General features: G+C 45.8%; 1 protein-coding gene across 5 annotated transcripts in view; it reads right to left on the bottom strand.

The window, feature by feature from the left end:
* Positions 1-26,150, bottom strand: part of FNDC3A (fibronectin type III domain containing 3A) — a 491,075-nt gene that overhangs the window by 138,651 nt on the left and 326,274 nt on the right. For all 5 annotated transcript variants that reach the window (XM_082246110.1, XM_082246111.1, XM_082246114.1 and 2 more), the window contains 2 exons: positions 13,525-13,756; positions 2,630-2,893 (listed from right to left, as the gene is read on the bottom strand). In XM_082246110.1, coding sequence (XP_082102236.1) covers positions 2,630-2,893; positions 13,525-13,756 — 496 coding nt within the window. The remainder of the gene's footprint in view (positions 1-2,629; positions 2,894-13,524; positions 13,757-26,150) is intronic.

Raw genomic sequence — 26,150 nt, 5'->3', positions numbered from 1 at the left:
GGACTAGTCCACTTTTTAAAAGGGATTCCTCAAAGGGGTAACATACTGAAAAATGTCTGGGGACCACAAAGGGTTGCTTTGGTTGCCCCCACTCTTTATAGATAAATCTGTAAAAATAGGAAAGATAAGGCAATACCTTAGCTGTCTGAGGTGACTTGTGTGTACCAAAAGGGACAGCCACATCCATGGCTACATCAGCCACATCCTCCATCTTTAAAGTCTCACACACTGCAGTAATAAGTGCATCCACCATCCATCCTCACTATCGGACAGATCGGGGGGCCTGATATCAAGTCCCACTGGACGGGCCATGACGGCACCAAGCTCAGAATCAGATGAGACAGACTGAGCAGAAGGCGGGGGAGGCCTTTGCCCACACGCCACTTCCACCTGGGATACCAAGGACTGTAGGACCGCCGTCAGTGCAACAATGGGGAGCTGGGGTTTCCGAGGGACCCAGCGCTTCCATAAGGGGGTCAATGGGGGACATGTGACCCTGAGGCTCCTTAGGATAAGGAAGACCCCACAGCAACAAAAAAGTTTTTGGCACTACTATTGATTCCCCACACTCAGGGCACCTACTAGCAGAGAAAGAGAGAGATAGAGATAGTAGGGACCTCTAAGGACTCAATACTATCAGCCGGAGAAGCACCGAACATTCGGACCCAGCAACTGTGATAAGTGCCATCCAGTTCAAATACCCGGGAAGAGGAAGAAAGAAGAAGCCAGAGCCCAGGCACCACCGCGCAGCTCCGCCTTCTCCAGTGTCACCACGGACTAAGGGAAAATTTCTGACGTGACGTCACGGAGTATACAAACATGGCAGCTGGCCGGAGAACGAACAAAACTAAGGGAAAATGGCTGCCGTGATGTCACGGACTACACAAACATGGCCGCCGGCCGTCCCAAGCGCTCGTTGGCAGACTGTTAGGAGTCTCCCTGCGCCCTCTGCACTGGGACCCCCAAGGTACAGCAGCCCATACTGCTTAAGGCAGGGCATATACCCAGGGGGTCTCCCCTGTGCCCTCTGCACTGGGACCCCCACCATCTAAGGCAGGACATACATCACCCCCAGAACTCTACAGAGGGAGAATGGAGGGGAGATAGCCAGGAGTTCTCGCCGTACACTCTGCATTGGGACCCCTACCAGACTCCAGGTCCAGGGAACATTCACGGGGGACCCAGCTCAAGTGAGGGTTTTTAGGATGGGAGGAGTGAACCCCACCATCCCTGGAGGGTACCGGGATTTACCCACCCAAAACTGCACAAAGGGGGAAAGGGGGGGACTGTACTTACAGCTCCAAGTTGCGGGTGGCACTCTGGACAAAACTCCTCGCCACCGAAGTGGGGGAGCTGACGACCAAGGGGGCGCAGCGACTCGGACCAGCGCCCGGTCGTATGTGACCATGCGAGACATTTATCTTGCAGGCCAGCCTCTGTCCCCGAGACTATGTGACAGCCGACCTAGCGAGTAGCTGCGGTCTGCACCTGCTCACTGGCTGAACTAGGGGGACCACTGGATCTAGATTATCCAGCCCGTTGCTCAGCCCGGCAGTTGTAGATCTCCCAGGAAAAAAAGGCAAAGGCAAAAGAATGCATGGAAGGAGAAAAAAAAAGTGCTAGGACCAAAAGATCCCAGCAGGGAGCCTAGGTCTTTACTCCTGACTAGACAGAAACAAACTGGATACCTATAGCAGAGAGGGGGTTATTTACCAGCTGAGGACAGCCCATGGGCATAGCCAAGTTTTTGTTCTGCCTAGTCCTACACCTGCAGGAGGCGATATAACCCTATAGTCATGATTTATGGAGCGATGTGTCCGTGGAAGAACGAAAGAGGAAAATATATTAACTGCAGCGGGAGATTCGTCCATCCATGCTGTATAGCGTAGATAGAGAAATCTGTTAGATTTATTTATTTTTTTAAATTCAGCCTCAAAATCATTTCCTGTTTGGCACTGTCTTTCAGGCTGTAATGAGGAGATTGCCTGACACGCAATGAAGTGAATGAACACCACATTTGGGTTTAGGAGTTTCTGAGCATTTTTTTAATTTGCTAAGGAAATTATCATATTACAGATATTTATTCACATATTTATTATTACTAATATTATTATTATCCAATTCATGTAGTTATGATTGGACTGGGAAATTATATGAACACTGCAGATTCTCTAGTCACCCCGTCTGACTGTTTTCATGGAAGAACTGATATGCTTGGTGGACTTTACTCTGACCAGATATTTTATGAACGTACATCCCACGGTCATCTTATTTCTAGGAGCACCTACAGGCAGTGACAGTGCTTGCTTCTGTGAAGAGGGAACTATAGTAGGGAGAGGTAAGTCATCTCATGGGTAAGTATTGAAACGATAAGCAGCCATGCAAAGAGAATGTGTAGACTGCAGATTTGTAAAGCATCTTACCTCCTACTGGATATTTCATGCAGATAGGAGACATTAATATGTACTTGAAAATCTCACATTTACTGGCATTTAAAAATGCACCAAATTAAATAAAAAAAAAAACCTATATTAAAAATCCCTTTAAAGTTGTAGCAATCCATTATGAGTTTGCACAATATGATAAATGATACTTTGTGATCACCAGCCTTTGGCATCCTTTTTATTACCTAGCGGTTCTGCTTCTACCTGGGGCGATGTCTTCCCTTTCTGCTTGTTCTTGGACTGTCCTGTGTTTAGAGATGGACTGTTTTGCCCTTTGATAATGCCATTAGATTCATTGACCGGAGAAGTGCTTTTCTTGGGTGAATATGGGGGGCTGCTGAGCTTGTCTTTCTGCGCACCATGCCTGTCCTTTAGCTTCTTCTGCAGTCGCTCATGTATTTTACTTGACCTCTCATCTCTGAGACTGGACCTCCCATGTGATAGTGGATCTAGGAAAATGAAACACAGGATTTCAGGAAATAACTGAGAAAATAAATCAGTATATCTACAATTATCAATATACAAATTAAGCTATAAAAAACATTGATAACACCAATTAAGTTATTTGTTCTGTTTATACAGATCAAATGGGCAACTCCAATCAAACAGTGAAAACAGCAGTAAACCCAAAAGTAATCAATTATTATATTGCAAGATAAATTAAATTAAAACCCGCGCTGCTGGTGTTACAAAACTGTTAAATATTAAATTATTAGATTAGTGCAACTGCTGTGCATCTAAGTAAGTCTTAGAAGAAATATGTGGAGTAAAAATTAATACAGCGCTAGCATTTTATAGAAATGTGTAAACAATATTGTTGGTGTCTTTGAAAACGCCCAATAGGCGGGTGAAACGCGTTGACGTAACTTCCGGTACGGCTGGAACGCATCGTCACTTCCAGTTTGCTTCCTGGATCTCAGTGGAACGCACGCCAGCAGCGGCGTCCACCACGATTGTTAGATCTGTTCTATATGTGGTTTCTTTTCATTTGAGCTTGTAAGTATGTTTTATTGCTTTGGGGGAATAAAATAACCAAAACCTACTACACTATTGGTCCCCCTTTCTTTCTTGCATCTGGGAAAAGCGGAGCCTTCGGTCGGAGCGATCCCATACAAGGCATTTCTAATCCTGGAACATCTTTATCAAGAGCTGGGTTGCCAAAGCCACCTTTGATCCAATCAGGCGTGTGAAACTTATATCTGTGGTGAGTAGGGAACCTAGAGGGTCTGGCCACTCACTCGAGCACCGTTTGATTGATCGGTTTACTGCACCTGAGCACTTTTATTTGGACACATTGATAACTAAGGACTATTTTATCAATTTGTTGCAATATTTATTGGATTCCTATTTGTATATTCTAATTATTTATATTAATCACTCTGCACTTTATTGGATACATCACGAGTAAGAATTGTATCACTGTTTGCAACATATGGTTTTTTTATATATTTTATATACACCAACAATATTGTTTACACATTTCTATAAAATGCTAGCGCTGTATTAATTTTTACTCCACATAATTATTATATTGCAGCTTACCAATTTCCAATGCATTTTTGCCAGTGAGTTGTATTGGTTGTTAGGAGCCGACACCCACTGGTGTCCTAATAAATCAGTGATTCGTCCCTGCTGTCAGCAGAAAGTAAACAAAATCGCCAGAAAACTATTGCTTTAACTTTTAGCAGTTGCCTGGAGTTTGGCTTCAATTTGTTCGTGTATTTAAATCTGCTAGTCCATCTAACACTTCCCTCCACCCAGACTTACAATGCGGCTGTCCAAATCTGCCCCCTGTGCTCCCTTCTACAGCGGGGGGCACTGTGATACAGGTGGTGTGTTACTGGGCGAAAAGAGCCTAAACAAAGAAAACTAGTGCAGCCACCACATCGAACAATGGGTAAGCTGCAATATATTACATTTTTGGTTTTAATACTGCTTTAAAAAAAACTTTTAGGGGAATCTTACAAAATAGTTGCAAATTTATGCAGATGCCTAAGGGCTCTTTCACATGGAGCGGACCGCATTGCGATCCGCTCCGCCACTTTTTTTTTCACGGAGCGGATGACACTTGTGTCCGCATATCATCCCATCCAACTGCGGATGATATACGGACATAATGTATGTCTATGGACATTGCGGATGTCAGCGGATGACACCGCTGACACCCGATTTTGCATCCGTTCCCTTTTTTAAATGGAACAAAAATAGGGTTCTGTTCCGTTCCAAAAAACGGAACAGAACTGAAAGGACGAAAATCGGATCATGGTCATCCGCTGACATCCGCAATGCCATTGACATACATTATGTCCGTATATCATCCGCAAAAAAATAGGATGATGTACGGACATGCGGAACGCCCGTGTGAAAGGGCCCTTAGGGATGCACTCGCCTCTTTTTTTGCTATATTGTATAAGAGGGAGACCACATATTTTTGCGTAACCCTTTGTTTACCTAAAGGCTCGTACTCGTACACACTGAGCGAAAATCGGACAAAATATCGCCTGATTTTTCTAGCTCTTTTATTTGACAGTGCATAATGTTACACAAAATTTTCCGTCCGATTTCTTTTTTTTCTTGGGACGTTTGATCGTAGAGTGTTATGCAAGTACGTATACGTGTGACCCTGAAGCCACGCCTTTGAGCTCCATCTTGTTGATGTATGTGTGGATAGAGAGAGAGAGAGAGAGCGCTCAGTTCATATTAGTGCAACAAATATAGATATGAATTATCCATTTGTGTTTTTTATTGATAAACGTCTGGGTCGTCAGCAACTTCCGATCATGCGCGGTCTTTCGTATCCGATTTTTCATGGACGTATTGCATACACATTAAACGAAAATTGGTAGTGCTGAGGACAGACGATGAAAATTTTGGAGTTTGTACCTCCGGTTATTTTTCGTTGAGATTGTTGGAATCGGCAGCTGAAAGTAGTGTACACACTAGCCGAAAATCGTACGATCTTTAATCAGACTAAAATTTTTGGCCGATTTTCTTATAGTGTGTACCCCACTTTAGCTGTGAGAGGAAGTGAAGCGGTCATTCTACCCTTCAAATGAGCAGGGGTACCCAATGACGTCACAGGGTGACCTTGCCCCTTATAACAGCACTGTAATGACGTCACAAGGTGGCAGGGTCACCCAATAGACTCGTTTTGTTAAAAAAATTGGACCGGATGCAAACCAATGTACACCCATGATCATCAGTTTACATTGATTTGCCCATTGGAATGCATTGTTTTCTGTTTGTCATCTGTCAACAGATGGATGAAAAATGGACAGACAGAACCGCACTGGAGGAACCAAATTGCGAACACCCTGAAGAACGCACCAGGGAGTGTGTAGCCAAGGGTCGTTGAAAGACGACCACCAAAGCGGACACCTTGCCCTTTGATGGTACTTAAAGCCAATTTCTGTTCAACCTCCGTGAAGGAAGGTCAAGATCTGAGCCACGTGAAGGAGCGAGGATGAACCCCAAGGGACTCACACCACGCCATGTACGTCTTCCACGTATGATGATAGATCTTCCCAAAAACAGATTTCCTAGCTTTTAACAGCGTTGGAATCACCGATTCGGACCAACACCTATCTGTCAGTACCTGGCTTTCAACAGCCAAGCCGTCAAAGCCAGTGGTTGTAAAGCAGGGTGGAAGATTGGCCTTTGGGACAGCAGGTCCTCCCTGAGACGAAACTTCCAAGGAACGTCGGCGACCAGCTGGACCAGATCAGCGTACCAAGCCCGGCGAAGCCAGTTCGGGTCCACTAGGATGACCGAAATCCTTTCTGCCTTGATTCTGCATAGAAGTCTTGGCAGAAGCTTGAGAGGAGGGAAGGCATAAATCAGACAATACTGACCCCACTGGCCACCAGCACACCTGTGGTGTCCACCTGAGGATCCTGTGACCGTGCTACGAACTTCTGCACCTTTCTGTTGAGCCGAGACACCAACAGATCTACATCGGGGGTGCCCCCCCGGGGACACAACTGATGAAACACCTCTGGATGAAGAGACTATTCCCCCTGGTCCAACGCCTGCTGACTGAGGTAATCCGCCTGCCAATTTTCCACTCTGGGAATGTGTACGGCGGAAAGGACTGGAACGAACATTCTGCCCACCTGAAAATGCGGGCTACCTCCAGAGCCACCAGGACACTTCTTGAGCCCCCCTGGTGATTGACATGAGCTACAGTTGTGGCATTGTCTGATTGAATGCGCACTGGACATCCTTGGAGATGATCCGTCCAATGTTCCAGGCACAGTCTGATCGCTCTGAGCTACAGGATATTGATCAGTAGTCTGCGTCTTGCAAGGTTCAGACCCCCTGAGAGGAATTTCTGTCGAGAACGCCTCCCCACCCTGATAGGCTGGCATCCATGGTGACCACCGTCCAATACAAGAAGAGGAAGGATTTGCCTTGGCGGAGCACCGGAGAACTAAGCCATCAGATCAGTGACCCTTTTGCACCCCGGCTCAGCTGAATTTGGTTGTCCAGAGACTGCAGAGTCTTGTCCCATCAGAATCTCCCTTGCAGGGACCTCGTATGGAACCGTGAAAACGGGACCACCTTGAAGGTAGACACCATCATACCCAGCACTCGCATGCAAGTCGGGAGGAATGACCATCTGCTAGACAGAAGGAGGCGAATTGCAGCCTGCAGTTTCTGGAGTTTGTTCAGAGGAAGAAGTACTCCGGCTAAGGCGAGTCCAGAGTCAGATCCAGATAGTCTAGTTTTGTGGAAGGAACCAAGGCAGACTTCTGAAGATTCAGAATCCAGCCGAACTTCCACAGGGTCCGTATGGAGATCTCCAGGTTTTCCAACAGTGAAGTAGGGCACTCTTTTCGCAGAAGAAGGTCGTCCACGTCGCGCAGGACCGCGATCCCCTGCTGAAGTAACAATGCCAGCATCGGGGGCTAACACTTTCGAAAAGACCCGAGGAGACCAAAGGGTGACGCCAGAAACTCATAATGCTCCTCTCCCACGGCCAATCGGAGGAAGCGCTGGTGCCTGGCACATATTGGAATGTGAAGGTAAGCGTGCTTGATGTCAATGGAGTCAAGAAAATCCCCATCAACGCCTTGGTGCAGGGAAGCCACCACCATATGAACAGACTCCATTCTGAACTTCTGCACCTGCACAAGCAGTTCAGCACCTTGAGGTCCAGGATTGGACTCACCTTGCCTTCCTTTCTGTGGACCGTAAACAGGTTTGAGTAAAACCCCTGAAAATGTTCAGAAGTCAGAACCGGGACAAACACCACTTGAAGTAAAAGGTCTTGCACTGCCCTAAAGAGAGCCTGTAAGCGGACTGAGGACAGTCGCATGTTGGAAGGAAAGAAAAAATTACTCCTGACTAGGCAGAAAAAAAAAGTACTCATATCAGAGAGAGGGAGTATACCCCATGGGACTGATCATAGGCGTAGCCAGGCTTTTTTTTCTGCCTAGTGTCCTACTTTTGTAGGGGGCAGTATAACCAATGTTTAAAAATATCAGGAGCTGTGTCCATCAATGAACGAAAGAGAAACAAAGATTTAGGTACCAAGGAAGCAAGGTGGTTTGAACAACTTGAATAAAGGTTTTTACAAGTGAAAGCTATGCCAGAGATTTTTGGAAAAGAATAGACCATGCTGGACCCTTTCCTTTAAGAGTACTTATGGCCAAGTTCTGGTCAAATCCCAACTGTAGGAAGGCTAGAATGTGAGGCAAACCATAATCTCTAGGGTTGAAGTGTTTCTGTTCACACCAAGCAAAGAAGGAATTCCAGGTACAATACTAGATCTTTCTGGAAGTGGATTTCCTTGCTTTAAGAAATGTTGGAATGACAGAATCCGAAACCCCTCTGTCTCTCAAGACCTGCCATTGACTGAGAAGCAGAATGGAGGGCTTAAAACAGAAAGTCTGGCCTGAAAGAGGCAAGGGGTCATCTCCTAGAGGTCCGAGAACGGCTTTGTGCCAGTTTCTTCTGGGACATTTTGGTGCAATTAAAAGGACTAGTTTCTTTTGCTCTGTTTTGTGAAACAATTGTGGCAGAAGTCACACTGGAGGAAAGGCAGCCTGAATTATCAGAGCATACAATGCCAAGTGCTAAAAAATCCTTGGTCCTAGCCACAGAGCTAACATGCTGTCGAATCCATGGGCCAGGATTTTCATGTCCTTAATCTCTGACATATCAGGTTAAAGAGGCTGGGGTGAAGGGCCCACTTCCCTTGGTCCAGGTAGTGACAACTGAGGTAATCTGCCTTCCAGTTGTCCACTGCTGGGATATGGACAAGAGAGATTTTCAGTCCATGAGATAATCAGGTCTGCTTCTTTCTAGGCTGCATGACTTCTGGTACCACCATTGTGACCTCCTAGGTCCTGAAGAGGGGGGACCAGTGGTGTAGAGCCATGTTCATCACTCTGAGCACCAAGGTGTTGATGGGGAGCTTAGCTTCCATGACTATACTCCCTAAACTGCGAGAGATTAAAACACTCCTCCCCAGCCTGAGAGGCTGGCATCTGTTATCACCTTCCATTGGTATGGTAGATACAACTTGTCCACTGTCAAGACTTGGTTTGGAAATCAACCAAGCTTAGAGAATTCTTCTGTGGCTGGATAGAAGCATAGGGAGTTTGTTTTATGCCAACAAGACATTGTGCTGGATAGTCTTTGAATTGAACTGCATAAATGGAATAGCTTCAAAAGAAAGCAATTATGAGGCCCAGCACTCTAAAGAAAAATAGCCGCATATCCAAGAGGCGTCCAGAAACCGGAGTGCAGATGGTCCTGTAGCAAACTCTTTGTTGCAAAAGGGAAAGAGGATGTACCTTACAAGAGACTCTAGGCAGAAATAGTGGTATAGTGTATTACCTGTGGTGTGATGTGGCATGAACTGGCCATTCAGTGAAGACTTAGCTGAGAGGTTGAATTTTAACACCAAGTTTGAAAGGTTTACACTGTAAAAGTGTAACAATTGCAAACACGACCCAGGTTTTCTGATAGTTAAAATGTATGATAAAATAATAATGGTCAGAGATACAGGGTGATCCTGTGTTATCTGTACACATTATATAGTATATACACTCTGTGGAGTGTATTCTTCGCGCCTAGGAGCAGCTAAGGGTGGGGTGGGGTTAAACTCTAAGGGGGAGCAGCAGCTATAGTATGTGTGGATTGAAATGAATAAATAAATCCCAAAGGGAAATTGGAATTCAATAGTGCTTGCTAGTAGGAAATGGGGATATTAAATGAACGATAATATTCATATAGACTAAAATATCACAAAAAATTCACTAAAAATTACATTAAAAATTAATAAATTCATAAATAGTATACCCAATAAATAACATACAATATTAAATCAAATAGGTGTCATAAAAGTGCATAATGTGCCAAAAAAATAGTCCAATAAAAGTTCATATGTGACTTGGTGAAAGTAGATTGCACTTCAGTGCAAAACAAAGTGCAAAGTGCTCAGTGCTGGATCTTCCAATGGTCCTTTAGCCAGTTGAATAAAGTGACTTTTAAGATAAATAAGATGTAAGCTTACCAGAAGTAAAGGGTCTAAGTTACCTTACGGTAAAAATACCAATCGTGCTTAGTGGCCCTCCTGGCCTCAGATCCGGTATCTGCTGGGCTTATCCCCCATCGACCGAGGTCCCTTCCTGGGCAAGCGATATCCTCCAGGTCCGGTTAGGGAAAGATAAAAGAATTTGCTCCAGATAGTGTAGTACCGTTTAACAAGGGTTTTATTGGAGTTCAGAAGTAAAATATACACACAAAGTGAGTTTAAAATATAAATCGCGCCCGCTAGCCTGAAGTCTGTAGCGTGGAGAGCGGTAGTTACCGAGCTGCGTTCCAGCTAACTTCCGGGTAGGCGGCGTGCGTTCCACCTGACGCGCGTTTCGTCAGAGCGTGATGACGTCTTCAGATCTGAGGCCAGGAGGGCCACTAAGCACGATTGGTCTTTTTACCGTAAGGTAACTTAGACCCTTTACTTCTGGTAAGCTTACATCTTATTTATCTTAAAAGTCACTTTATTCAACTGGCTAACGGACCATTGGAAGATCCAGCACTGAGCACTTTGTTTTGCACTGAAGTGCAATCTACTTTTACCAAGTCACATATGAACTTTTATTGGACTATTTTTTGGCACTATTATGCACTTTTATGACACCTATTTGATTTAATATTGTATGTTATTTATTGGGTATACTATTTATGAATTTATTAATTTTTAATGTAATTTTTAGTGAATTTTTAGTGATATTTTAGTCTATATGAATATTATCGTTCATTTAATATCCCCATTTCCTACTAGCAAGCGCTATTGAATCCCAATTTCCCTTTGGGATTTATTTATTCATCTGTACACATTGTTAGTACCTATATAGGGTCCAGGCTTAGCCCGTTATGATGGACATACTCCTAGAGGGGTCATCAGGTTTTAGCTACCATAGTGATGGACCATGGCCCTAGACCTATAAAGCACCTTGCAGCTATTTCTACCCATTGCACAAAGTGCCAAGGTGAGTGCCAACGCAGGATCCAGTCCTCAAAGCAACATTAAAGGTTGTCCCGACAAAATGGGGTCCATGGACAGTTCCCAGGATTTTACTGATTCGATGGACTACTTCTATTGCCTTTTTAAAATGAAGTGAAGTGTTAATTAGAATCCAAAGAGAAAATAAAGTAATTAAGCTAAGAGAGATTCCTCTGTAAGGGGGAAGAGGTCCATCACCTTTGGGCACTAGCAAAGGACTGAGGACTCATTGAGTGGAGCAGGATTATAGAGGATGCTGGGGAGGGGTCTTGTCTTTAAAAGCTTGCCGGTATCCGAACACCTAAAAATATCAGCCTACAACCCACAGTCTATGAATATGCAGCCTGTGTCCTGCCCTGTACAATTAACATATGTTTTGTTTTTAATGGTTCTAAGTCCTTCTTGTGGTTCCTCCTATTTTATTTTTTACTTTACAGTTATTTTAGGTTTTTAAAACAACAGAAAAAAAAAAAGTAATTGAATTTGCAATTTAAAGAATTTAAAATGTTTTCACCCATGATTCATACATTTTTCTAGCTGTAATATAGTTGTAAAAAAAAAGAGAAATGTGGAATGAAATTTGTGCGAGAATAGTTAAAAATGAGTGGAGCCTACGGCGACGCACGCCACACGAGGAAGAGACACGGCGGCCATTTTTCTGGTGGGTTGCGCGAGCACCCCGACCATACGAAGGTGGAAATAAGCAGCGCTCTCTATTAGCGGCTGTCGAGTAAGTTTAATTTTATCCTTTGGGGCTAATAAAACTTTAAAGCAGTGTACACTATGAGTTGGTATTCTGTTTCCTCCTATGGGGACCCCGCAAGGATCTATTGACTGCCTGCTTTGTGGATATGACTAAATGAGGAGGAGTGAAGGATCCCGGCTTTCCAGGGCTTGTGTAACTAGCGCTTTTGACCTTTGTGATGAGGGTCATGGAGATCTGGTAAGGATCAGTGTGTGCGGGTGCCTGGTGGTGGTTTCCTTCGCTGAGGATCTTCACATCTCTCCTTTTTGAAGATTCTTACTTATATCCATGTGGAAGAAATTTGAACTGTTGCACGTTGTCCACTACTGACAAAGACGTTCTTTGTAAACATAACAAGATTAGCGCCACATTTTTACATCCAATAGTTAAAAATGGACGACCTCTTGGGCATTTTACTGCTATCGGAGGCTCCATTACAAAAAATTACCACCACTTCTTGTCCTGCTTACAACGGTTTCATTATGTGGAAAATTAGGGAAAAACTAATACCAGTACACAGGCTGCGATAAAAAACTGACTGCAAAAATGCAGTCAAATTGGGATATGTACAGCTTAAAGCTAACTTTAAGTAGAAAAAAAAAAACAGGAATGCGCTATTGATTAAGATAATTTTTGTTCTTTGTATTAATTTCATTTATGGTGTTGACACTTTTATATATACACTTGTTTTTATTTTGGATGCGGGAACATGAAAGGTGTCATTAACAGCTTTGATATATTCATTTAAAGTATATATTCACCTTTGGCATCATGTTAAACCCATATTCAGGGTGTAACATGTTATAAAATGCACCAGCCCCTGCACCCCCCTAATCCCCGTTTTGACAGCTAGTGGGGGATCCTCTCCTCTAGTAAACCAGGGCCCAAAAATCAGTTACTAATGGGACCATGCAGCATATGTAGTGCAAGGTTTTATCGAAAAATATAAAACAATATTCATACAAAAAGAAAAAAAACACTACCCTCCACCATACTATAAAATAAAAAGACAAAGTTATCTCAATCTTCTCCCTACACAAACTGTCAAGAACTTAAAAAAAAGAGCCTGTACGGAGCTCTGCCTGCCTGGCTGCATCATTCATTCACAGTATTCTGTGAATGGGAAAACTACAAGTCCCAACAGCCTTTGCGGCTTTCAGCTTGTAGTTCTCAATGAACTACCAGAGTGCTGTTGATCGCTCTTGGTAGTTCACTGAGCTTCCTGTCAAAGTGCAACTGTCCGCCCATATCGGAGGTACAGACAGACAGATACACAGTCTGCAGAACCATGACAGAGAGACTGCTAACAATTAAAGGGATTATGTTGGTGGGTAAATGCAGAATGCTTTGGGGCACATTCAGTTTGAATTAGGGCTCATTTACAATTGTGCTGCCACCCATGCTGCATGAATGAGGCAATTGTTTTTGCACCTGCATCCACCCCAAGCTTCATGAAGGCGGCACATGGGAAAAAATGCAGACAAGGCAGCTGAATGGACACAGCAGCATGTCAAAATTTGACAGGTATGCAGGAGCAGACGCCTGGTCCGGACACTGTCCGTGTGTGCTGGAAGTGAGCAAAAACACTTTCTAATAGACACATTTTATGTGTAACTTTTTCCCAACCAAACTTTTTCCCAGTGTCTCTCAAAATAAATAGGCCGCCTTTTGCGTATTTTGCAGCGTAGGGTTAAGCTAACATATTCTTCTATTATATTGATGCATAGTTGGTTCCTATAAACTCCAATTTGAAACAAAAAAAACAAACACAAATATAGCTATTAAAATAAATAGACAGTCAAAGTAGACAGAGTACTTACCCAAATCTCCATATACCTGTGTGGGGTGATACTGAGGCGTATATTGAGAGGCGATATCTGTTCCAGCAACTGGTGAGTATATGTGACGAGGAGGAGGCGGCATCATAGCGGGAAGGGGAATAAAACCTGGCAGAGGGGGTGGAGGTCGATGTATAACTGCATGGCCACTTGTGTGGAATTCGGGGGGCTGAGGAACAACTACGACTCTCCGCACACCATTGTCTTCAATAACCTACAAAGAGGGGAAAGGGAGAATGTGAGCTGAGCCAGGCTTACTCCCTGCTGCATAGCTTCTGTACCAAACCCTGATGAACTGAACATTGAATAATTTTAATATTGCATAGTTACTATTACTTGGCACAAATTAAACTGGTCTCTGACTTGTACTGGAAGTCATGGATGAAAGCTGCCTTGTCTGGCAGAGGGGCCGCATACACAGGACCAGTGCTAGACTATTTTGCGCCCCATACAAGACCAGCTATATATATATGCAAACCTACCCCCCCCCCCCCCCCCCAAAAAAAAAAAAAAAAAAAAAAAATTGCACTGCAAAGATCTGTGCATTCCTGAGAGATTCACATGCAGTGCCCTGGTGTGAATAGGTCCTAAAAGGTGGTTACTGAAGTGCATCTGTCCAGCCTAACACATATTGTAATACCACCCAAATTCCTGTCCTTTTTACATGGTGACAGGTAAGCAAATACCTATGCTGCACAGCTGTCAGGTTATGGTCACCACATTAAAAGGACAAGAATATGGGTGGTATTACAATGAGTGTTAAAGGGAGGCACAGGCAGCGCCCCATTTTCCCTTTATTTCTGCTGGGGCAAAAAACACTTTCTCTTCCCTCACCTCAATCACTGCATTCAGTTCTTGATTTTGTGTACAGACTTCTTCTAACATCAGAGCAGGATGGCCCCGGAATGAAGATTTAGTTGGAATGATGGACAGCGCACTTTGTGTACCCATTGGCTGAGGAGGCAGTGGCACCAACCCCTGCTGCCTTTTCAGTCAATAGGTAGTTAAAGCTCATAAGCCCCTCCCTCCTGACATCAAACATGACTTCCGGAGTCCCGGCATGTTATTTTACAATTCAGGCAAGCTAAAAAAAAAAAACATGTATTATGGCATGATCTGTAATCACTGTCCCTGCCAGGCCACCCCGCCTACCAGCAGCATAGAGAAGACAGGCTGGTGTGTGGCAGTGCGGCACTGGTAGCTGAAAGGCTAACACTAGCCTAGGTGCTGAAAAATTGATGGGTGCTCTGGGGGATTGTTTAAGCCCCCCTGATCTCCTCCTAATCTATGTAGGGAAACCAGTGGCTGTTGCTACGCCCTAGGCAGCTGCCTAGTTTACCTAGCGGTAGCGCCGGCTAATGTGAATGCTGCCCATTTATTTGACCTCGTACTGACTTCTCTATTACCCAGTGCAGACTAATTCTGTCAACATATGCAGGGAAAGGAAACCCCTTTGCCGCTTTGGATAGCTTCAGCTGCGTCCTCCATCTTCAGGGTCTCAAGCACCGATACAATCAGTGCATCCACCAGCGCCTTTTCGTGTGTGGTTGCAGATGTGGAGGAATCATCCTCACCATCACAGGATTCCAGGCACGTGGTGGCAGACCCAGAAGGGTGACCCATGTCTGCGGCGGCCGAATCAGATTCAGGATCTGATGTGACCGATGAGGCGGGGGCGTTTTTTGCTAGCCAGTTGTCTGCAAGCCACTGACAACCAGGACACAAGAGACTCCAGGACCGTCAACAGTGCATAGATGAATGGTTGGGACCCGGAGGGCCCCACAGCATCAGAGAGGGGATAAGGTGGGGAAATGTGCTCCAAAGACTCCATGAATCACCAGGGGGACCCCACAAAAAGTGTAAAACACTGCAACCTCACACCCGGTCACCAGGCACAAAGCACCAAGTGATCCTCAGCAGAGGGGGAGAGGACCCCACCAGACTCACCACCCACAGAAACAGGCACCTGCAGCCACCAGGAGAATCTGCACTACACGTGCGGCAATCCGTAAGTAAAATGATCCAGGAGTCAGCACCAGGAGATGAGGAGGGGCTCCCACGACTGGAATTGCCGCCCACAGGGCTACACTGTCATGGCCGCTGCTATTTCCAATGCAAAACACAAAATGGCCACCGGACTACACAAACATGGCCGCTGTGTATAGAAACACACAGGCAGCAACAAATTGGAAGAACCACGAGGCATAGAGGAACCCAGGTGGGAGACCAGGCCTCAAGGAGACTGATCCAGGCATGACAGGGGGGAACTGTAAGTAGCCGCCTACAAGTACAACCCAGCCCCCCCCCTACACAGTTGATCGTCTGGTCGCCGGCGGCTCACCCCTGCCCCCATCCCAAAAAAGTGGCCAGACCATTCAAACAGCCCGAGTGTGGAGGGGGGGCAGGATGAGGGACTTGGCAAGGGGGGGTGCCTGCGGGAAGGAGGGGAACCCGGGGGTCTGATCGTCCCAAGGAGGGGCCCACGTCCACCCCAAAACCCTACAGGGGGAGAGAGGGGACAGCTACACACCATACCAGGAACCAGGCGGTCACTGCTCCAGACAGAACCCCTCTCCATCGAAATGGGGGGGGGGTATGTCTGCCAGGAGGAACGCTGCGACTCAGGCCGAGACCTGGTCGTGTGCGACCTCGTGAGGCATTTAACTTGCAGGCCAGCTCCCATCCAGTGGAGCTATGTCGTGATCGACCTAGCAGGGATCTGAGGTATGCAGGCGCTCTCTGGCCAGAATGGGGGTGACCACTGGATCTAGATTATCCAGCCTGTCGCCCAGTCTGGCAGTTGACTGTAGATCTCACAGGAAAAAATCCAGGAGGAAAAGATTTTCAATCTAAAACATGTTGCTAGGACCAACGATCCCAGCAAGCAAATAGGTCCTTACTCCTGACTAGGCAAAGCAGAGAGAGGAGGTATACCTCCTGGGACTGCCAATGAGTGTAGCCAGAATTAATTTCTGCCTAGTGTCCTACTCCTGTAGGGGGGCAGTATAACCCAATGGTTATGAATATCAGGAGCTGTGTCCATCAATGAACGAAAGAGAAAACGCAGTTAAGCGCTTGTTAATGCTTACGCTTCAAAGGCTGCAGAGGAGGATGGACATATGCTGCGATCGTGACACTTAGCATCATGGTGTGGCAAAAATTATCCCGGCTGTTGCACCAGCAGGCAGTATTGCCTGCCATATGTGGTACAATAGGCAGCGCTAAAAAACACTAATAACAACATAAAATCATTAGGGAGAAAATCAGAGTCCATGCACAAAGCCCGTGATGAGAAGTGAACACACTTTCTGGCAGGATCAACAGGTGCTCTAAGTGTTAGAATCCACCACCGAGTGAAATGGCCTCTCACCTTAGGCTTATTGGATATAAGCATATGACTCAAAAACTCTTATAGCGATCTCCCCTTGGTGGATGGGATGTACTCCTTCTTGTACTTCACCTCCAAGAGACCTCACACTGAACAGAAGCAACACCACAAAGTTCCCAAAGCGGACTATGTTCTGCTCACAGATAGGCTTCAACCAGCAACTCCCCTTAAAACCATGAAATAGGGAAAAACACCGGGCAAGCCCATAGCGTGATACTGATAAACTTTATTCAAAATGAAGTTAAAAGACAGCCTCTTACTTGTATTAAAAGGTGAAATCGCATCAAACAATCATGCCGACGGTTCCCGTAGGTACCTCACCGGATCTCCAGACAGCAGTGGGCAACGCCTGTAAGCTCCTCCTTCCCCCCGGACGCGTGTCGTCCCCCAATGGGCGGGGACTTCTTCAGCGGTATGTGAAGGTAGGTAGTAGACGTTGCCCCTTAAATATACCGCCATATCTGCTGATTGGACCGGAACTCGGGATCCTCTCATTGGATGACCTCCATTGCTAGGGTTACAGAGTACACTTCCGCTCTCTATAGGGCGGAAATGACGATGCCCCATGTTTGGAGACCGCCCTATCACCGCTCTAGGATTGGATGAGCGGACCGGATCCTATTGACAGCGGCTTCCTCTTTGTATAAATACGGAAGACGCCGCCACTCTATCAAGAGAGGGAGCGCCCACGTATATCGTTAGAGGACCGCCCCTTCCTTCCTAGTCCCAGGGAATGGCCGGAAGTAAACAATACTCGACCGTGCTAATGAGAGTCCATGGTTCCTCCCATATTTGCACAACTGTCAGTATCGTATATATTAGAAATGACACAAAACAGGATGTGACTCTTGTTGGTCTAGAATAAAAAAAAAATAAATAAAAGCATATGGCTGTATAAATCAAACAAAAGGTAAAATATGTACCATTTATGAAATGATGAATAAAAAATATACTAAAATACGGATACTTGCAGGGGGGAGGGGGGCCTGGCAAAATTGGTGGTATTCCTCCATTTATTCATCAACCTTGCACCTAAGACAGGTGCAAACACTCTAAGAGACCTCTACCCTATATGTCCCTGTATCCTTAGAGTATTTATCATATTCTCATTATAACAATAATTGGATTTGTTAAAAAATCTAAAAAGTTTAAAAACGGAGCCGTAGACGTCCCACTGTTGTCTGGATCACATAAAGGACCTAAAAAGCATATATATAAATAGATATGAAATCAAAACATTATTATCGGTCGGAAATAAAACAATTGAGGTCAAACTCCACGTTCAGGCCTCGGGGTACCCCCACTTTAGTCTCGTATATTCCAAAGGACTCGCGTTGACTTAACTTTCTGATCAGGTTACCCCCCCTCCAATGTTTGTGAACTCTTTCTATACCCCAAAACTTCAAATTCCTAGGGTCTTTGTTATGGATTTTTTTGAAATGTTGGGTCACATGATGGAGTGTTTTTCCTTTCTTAATGCTTCGGACATGTTCAGCAACCCTAATTTGCAGGGCCCTTGATGTCCTACCTACATACTGCAGGCCGCAGTCACATTCTAACATGTATACTACGCCTGTAGTCGAGCACGTGATCAGATCTTTAATTACATAGCTCCTACCTGTTGCATTTGCTATGAACTCCTTCCTTCGTTTTAAATTCCCTTTGGCTGTTCTACACACTACGCATTTGCCACAGGCATAAAAGCCAGATAAATATGGCAACAAATTGTTATTAATCTGTGTAGGTGGGTCTACTACCCCTGGGGCCAGATAATTCCTGAGAGTAGGTGCCTTCTTGTACACAAACAATGGTCTAGCAGGTATAATTGCTCCCAGGGTTTTGTCCTGTTGAAGGATCGGCCAGTGCTTATTAAATATCTTTTCGATTTTTTTATGCTGGATGTTGTAGTCTAGTATAATTCTGATCTCATCATTCTTGGGTTTAACTACTCTAGGGGCAGTTGACAGAAGTGATTCTCGATCAATAGCCTGGACAGCCAACCTATCCTTTTCGAGCTTATATCTGCAGTATCCTTTTTGCATAAATCTGTCACTGTAAACCTGTGACTGTGATGCAAAATCTATGTCGGAGGCGCAATTGCGCCTTAAGCGCATAAACTGACCTTTAGGAATATTGCAGAGCCATGTACGGTGATGGCAACTGTCCAGTGGAATGTACGCATTCCGGTCCGTGGGTTTGGAAAAATTAGAGGTGGTAATTTTGTTTTCAGTGACCGAAATGACTAGATCTAAGAATACTACCTTCTCTTTGCTAGTGGTCCAGGCTAAGGTGATATTTTTGTTGTTGTCATTTAATCTGTCCATGAATTTATTTAGACCATCCATATCTCCTTCCCATATAAGGAACATATCATCTATGTACCTTCTGTAGCATGTTAGCTCTGGGGGACGGTCTTTAAATACCACTTCTTCCTCCCAGTGGGCCATAAACAAGTTGGCCACACTGGGAGCGAAACGTGCCCCATTGCCACACCTCTGGTTTGTAGATAATAAGTCCTATTGTACCAGAAATAATTCCTAGTAAGACAGAACCACAGGCTGCTCAACAGGAAACTTCTTAGCTTTCTGGGTAAATCAGACTGGGAAAAAGCCCATTTGACAGCTGCTTCTGCGGCGTCATGTCCAATTATGGTGTAAAGTGAACTGACGTCCGCAGTTACCAAAATCGTGGAAGCTGTACATGGGAACTCGTGTAGAATCTGTAAGATGTGTTTAGTATCTTTTAAATAAGACTTGGTTTTCACCACCAAGAGTTGCAAATATACATCTATGAATTGTCCTAATCTGGATGTCACAGATTCTATCCCATTCACGATGGGTCTACCGGGTGGATGTTCCTTGTCCTTATGTATTTTAGGCAAGAAGTATATTATAGGGGTCCGACAATATAAGGGGTCAAGGTATAGAGACTCCTTTTTATTTAGGACTCCTTTCTTCTTACCAGATTCAACCAAGGTGTTTAGTTCTCCCTTAAATTCCGGAAGTGGATCGCGTTGTAAGATGTTATACGTACTGCGATCCGAAAGTAGGCGTGCCATTTCTTTTTTGTAGTACTCCTTACTGAGGACTACAAGGCCACCTCCCTTGTCTGCCGGCCTGATGACAATCTCTTTGTTCTCCTCAAGCTTTTATTCCTGCCAAATGTAATCCACTCAGCTAAAAGGGATTGCAAAGGTTTTAATTTTTTTTTTAAACACAACGAAAATGTCATACTTACCTGCTCTATGCAATGGTTTTGTACAGAGCAGGCCCTATCCTCCTTTTCTGGTTTCCCCCACCAGCAATCCTGGCTCCTAATCTTCTCTGTGTGCCACCATGGCAAGCAGATTGCTATGGGGGCACTTGTGTGGGCTTAATCCCGAGCAGTACTGTTGACACACACACAGTTTGGCCCTGCCCTGCCCCGTCCCCGTCCCTGCTCACAGGATTAGATTGACAGCAGCAGGGTCCAACTTCTCTCGCTGCTGCCAAGCCTCCTGTGAGAGGAGGGGTGAGAAGAGAAGAGCAGCCCTGCTGCAGACAGACACAGTGCTGGATCGATATTGGGCTCAGTTGAGTATAATCATTTTATTGGGGCACCCCACAATAAAGGGATTAGAAAAGGTGGTGAGGAGGTGATAGACCACCAACTCACTGTCTGTCAAATGTCCTCCGAAGAGTAATCCAAACGTGGGTTGCTCTTCAGAGGGCACCACATGTGCAGATAAGGCCTTAAAGTTTCCAATAACTTGCAGAGCTTTCTGACCCAGCTGCATTCTCTGTCCAACCCTTCTGTACCTGCCAAAACTTTATGCACACTACGGTGGAAGTGTAGCAGGGATACCAATATTCTCTTGCAATTATAGCAGAGTGCATAATTACACTACAATTTTTATGGACATGTATTTGACACACAACTCTTTTTGTGATGCTGTGCTCACCTGTATTTTTTTTTCTAATTGATCTCATGCTAACCAATACATCACAGGCCTCAGAAGACTGATGGACCATTCACTAAGCGCAGCACGGCTCACGCATGCACAGTTGGAAGCTAGCGTGAAGCCGCAAGGCCAGTGCCAGTTTCTCCTTCTCAAGATACCAGTGCCTGGACCCGATACTGATTGAAGAATGGGGTTGGGTGAGGACAGCGCTGGATCAAGGGGCAGGTAAGTATCCATTTAACAAAAGTCAGCAGAATTTTTTTGGGGAGACTGGAGCTCCTCTTTAAGCCGATGAACATTCCAAGTTCGATGGTAAATTTACCTAGAGGTAGATTTTCTAGTCTTTAAGAGCGTAGGATTTACCGATTCAGAAAAACCTCTATCCTTCAGCACCTGGCTTTCAAGAGCAAAGCCGTTAAAGCCAGCGACTAAAAAGCAGGATGGAAGATTGGCCTTTGGGCCAGCAAATCTTCCCTGAGAGGAAGTCTCCAAGGAGCATCGGCAACCAGCCATATCAGATTGGTGTACCAAGTCCGGCGAGGCCAGTCTGGAGCCACTAGAATGACTGGATCCCTCTCTGCCTCGATCCTGTGCAGGAGTCTCGGGAGAAGTTTGAGAGGAGGAAAGGCGTGAATCAGACGATACCAACTCCAAGGAGCCACAAACCTCTGTACTTTCCTGTTGAGACAAGAGGCCAACAGATCCACCTAGGGAGTACCCCACAGGAGACACAGCTGATGAAACCCCTCCGAATTAAGTAACCATTCCTCCTGGTCCAACGCCTGCTGACTGAGGTAATCCGCTTGCCAATTTTCCACCCTTGGAATGTGTACAGCAGAGAGGGCTGGAACAAAACGTTCTGCTCATCTTAGAATACCAGCTACTTCCCGAGCTGCCAAGGCACTTTTTGTACCCCCTTGGTGATTGACATAAGCCATGGCCGTGGCATTGCCTGAATGGATTTGTACCGAATTGAAGACAAATCGTCCAATAATCCAGACAAAGTCTGATCACTCAGAGTTCCAGTACATTGATTGGTAGCCTGGACAATTCCTGGGTCCAGAGCCCCTGAGCGCAATCCGTGCCGAGGACGCCTCCCCACCTGGACAGGCCCGGCATCTGTGGTGATGACCGTCCAGTACAGGGGAAGAAACATTTTCCCTGACAAAGAGCTGGAGAATGAAGCCACCAAACCAGGGACCCTCTTGTACTCCAGCTCAACAGGATTAGATTGTCTAGAGACTGAGGATTCTTGTTCCATTTTACCAGGATCTCTTTTTGCAGAGATCTCGTGTGGAACTGAGCAAACAGAACAGGCTTGAAGGCAGACACTTTCAGGCCCAGCACCCGCATGCAAGTCTGAAGAGATGACCATCTGCTGGGCAGCAGAAGCTGAATTGCCTCCTGAGGAAGAAACACCCTGGCTGAGGCGGTTTTCGGAGTCAGACCCAGGTAGTCCAGACCGGTGGACGATACCAGAGCAGACTTCTGAAGATTCAGAATACAATCAAACTCCCGCAGAGTTCACAGAGTAACCGCCAAGTTGTCCAGAAGAGCAGTCGGAGACTCTGTTCGCAAAAGCAGATCGTCCAGGTACCCCAGTACCGGGATCCTCCGCTTACGCAAATGGCAGGCAAAATGGAGGAAGCGCTGGTGACCGGCACATATTGGGATGAGAAGGTAAGTGTCCTTGATGTCAATGGAAGCGAGGGAATCACCCTGGTGTAGGAACGCCACTACCGTGCGAATGGACTCCATTCAGAACTTTTGTACCCGCACAAAGCAATTTAGTGCCTTGAGATCCAGAATTGGACGTACCTTGCCTTCCTTCCTGGGAACTGTAAACAGGTTTGAGTAAAATCCCTGAAAACGTTTCCAATGTCAGAACCAGTACAATCGCCCCTTAAAGTAACAAATCTTGCACTGCCCCAAAGAGATCCCCTAAACGATCTGGGGACAAGCGCAGATTGGAAGGGAAGAATCTTTCCGGATGATAAGATCAAAACTCGATTTTGTGGCCGGAGCGAATTACTTTGTGGACCCACTTGTCCTGTATCAGGGAGGTCCACGGATCCGAAAACCAGTGAAGACATCCCCCCCACCCCAGACACAGGTGAGGACGCCCCTTCATGCAGAGGAAACATTGTCCGCAGGTCTGGCACAATCCACTAGTGACTTGCCAGACCAGGTCCTCTTGGAACCACCGGCGGAGGCCCTGAAGGGCTTAGAACCCTGGTCTTGAGAACCTGAGGGACAAAAAGGCCACTTGTGAGCCGAAAAGAAAGGCCCCCGTCTGCGACGGGGCTCCTTACCCTTGGAAGCCTGTGGAAGAGGAGTACTGGAGTACCCTTTCCCCCTGTGAAGCCTTTGATGATGTCATCCAAAGAAGCTCCAAACAGGGGATCCCCCCACGAATGGAAAATCAGATAAGGCCTTCTTAGAAGCCTGGTCCGCAACCAGCATTTCAGCCAGGACCGCTGCTGAGACAGACAGTCTAGAAAGGTGGGAGCCGCAGACAAACTGTAGCCCTTGGACCAACTGATCCACCAGCTCCGCAAAGGCAGGGGGGAGCTGTTCCCCTTCCAGGTCCCGGTGTAGAAGTTTTGCCCACTCAGTCATAGCTTGCGACACCATGTCAATAGTTAAAAACCAGAGTAAGTGCTGAACCAGCCACAGTGAATATATGGTGAGTCAAGGCCTCCGCCCTCCTATCAGCCTGTAAAGAGTCTGTAAAGACCAGGGACTCTTCAACCGAATTTACAGTGGCTTTATTCAACCTGGAAACCGGGGAGTCAACTACAGGACAAACCACCCATTTTTTAAGGAGGGAATCTTCATAAGGGTACCACATTGCAAAACGCTTAGGGATTGCAAAAGTGCATTTTTGGCAGGTGACCTGCGCCTCCGATGCTGCATTAGCCACATCCTATATCATTAAGGTTTTCCGCACTGATAAATTCAGCGCATCCACTAGCGTCACTGTCTGTCTGATCCATCTTGAAATGGTCGCGGAAGAAGCGGACAGCCCTTTTCTTGGCCCATACGTGAGCACAAACTGGGAGTCTCCGTTTCAGAAAAGACTCCATAGTAGCCAGATACACCCGAATCGCCCAAACCACATCCAGGGCATGCAACGCAAATTCCTTAGGATGTGTGGGCCTGGGACACAGGGAAGGCAATACAATGTTTTGATTCAAATGGAAATCAGAGACTACTTTAGGAAGGAATGACGGACATGGGTGAAAAACCACCTTATCTTTGTGGACCACCAAGTAAGGGGTACAACAAGATAATGCCGCCAGTTCTGACACCCTGCGAGCAGAGGTGATATGTTGAACTCCTTGAATAAAGGTACGCACCAGGGGGTGTGTGGCCATGGGTCATTGAAAGAAGACCGCCAAGGCCGACACCTGGCCCTTCATGGTGCTCAAGGCCAATTTCTGCTCAACCCCCTGTTAAAGGAAGGTCAAGACCTGAGCCACTGAAAAAAGAGTGAGGGTGAACACCAATCGACTTATACCACAAAATGTACACATTTCACGTACGATGGTAGATCTTCCTAGAGGTAGACTTCCTTAGCTTTCAGAATCGTCGGAATCACAGACTAAGGCAGACTTCTATCCTTCAGTGCCTGGCTTTATACAGCCAAGCCGTCAAAGCCAGTGACTGAGAGGCAGTCTCCAAGGGACGTCGGCAACCAGCCGCACCAGGTAGACAAACCAAGACCGGCGAGGCCAGTCTGGGGCCACTAGAATGTCCAGAATTCCTTCTGCCTCTATTCTGCGCAAGAGCCCCGGCAGAAGCTTGAGAGGGGGGAAAGCGTAGATCACGGGGTCACCAGAGCGTCTGTGTCGTCCACCAGAGGATCCCTTGACCATGTGACAAGCCTCAGAACTTTTCTGTCGAGCCGCGACGCCAACAAATCCCCCTGGGGGGTGCCCCACTGGAGTCTTATCTGATTAAATTGGTTCAATGCCGACTTGAGATGAGATATTCCGCCTGCCGGTTTTCCACTCCTGGAATGTGTATGGCGAAGAGGGCCAGAACAAAGCATTCTGCCCACTGTACAATTCCGGCTACCTCCAGAGCTGCCTACAAACTTGCTCCTCCCTTGACTTAAGCCATCGCCGTGGCATTGACCAACTGAACTCGCACTAGAAGCCCCCGGAGACGATCCGTCCAGTTATCCAGGCACAGCCTGATCGCCCGAGTTCCAGGACATTTATCTACACACAAAAGCAGTTCAAGGCCTTGAGGTCCAGAATCAGATGCACCTTGCCCTCTCTTTGGGACAGTGAACAGGTTTAAATAAAAGAGGAAAATAAATAAGTGAAGATGTGCTAATCAAATAGATTGAATATCAGCAAGTAGGTGGAAGATCTCAAAATAAATGAAATAAATACACTAATTCATAAATATAAAGTGACTTCAAAAAAACACAACTGGCAGTGATAAACTATAAGTGTTCAATATAAAGGGACTTCAGTGCCAACAGATATATATGTCAATTTCCATAATGGAAAAACACATACAGAAGGTGATGTGCTTAAGGTAAAGCGCAGATGAAGTGACTGCAATAAAATGCAATAATAGTGAATAAAAGCAGCAATCTCAAAACAATAATCAATAATTCAATAAAAGTCAAAATCAGGTAAATGGCATGCCTCAGTAAATCGATGATGTGGAAAGTGATGAGTGACTTTTAAAATAAATAACTCCAGGTGTTTGAATAAATAAAGTAAGCAGAGAACAATAATCAAGTCCAATATACATCAGTGGATCCTACAAGAATCGCACCATAGAATATCTTAAATAAAGTGGATGTGCAATCTTGCGAGTGATGTTTTCCACAGGGTGATGGCGAACTACTCCAGGGGTGATAATAATAATAGTGGCGGTGATCGGTGATATAATAGGGAAGGAATTCTTCTGGGTGTGCTACACCCTTACTTACAGCAAAATGAAACCAGGGGAGGTCTCCTGACCATCCAGTTGACATCCAGAAAGGGGTGCTTAATTAGAGGGGTGCCAGAGTATCAAGGATACCATCTGTGGCTTGGAATCCTGGTGGTCAAAATGGCTTTCCAGGGGGGAGTTACAGGGCGTCTCTGGAGCTATTTGTAGTAGATAAAAATCAGCGACAGTAGAAGCCGGGGCTCTCTCTCCAAGACGTCCGCGCTAGCCGCATTCCCGTGTTTGCCTACGTCTCTTTTTTTAAATAACAAACATGTTATACTTACCTGCTCTATGCAGTTTGTTTTGCACAAAGCAGCCTGCACC

The sequence above is a fragment of the Pelophylax lessonae genome (assembly GCF_965119305.1).
Source record: "Pelophylax lessonae genome assembly, chromosome: 2".
Classification (NCBI taxonomy): Eukaryota; Metazoa; Chordata; class Amphibia; order Anura; family Ranidae; genus Pelophylax; species Pelophylax lessonae.
The sequence above is the reverse complement of the archived record's forward strand: the minus strand, read 5'-3'. Positions and strand labels throughout refer to the sequence as shown.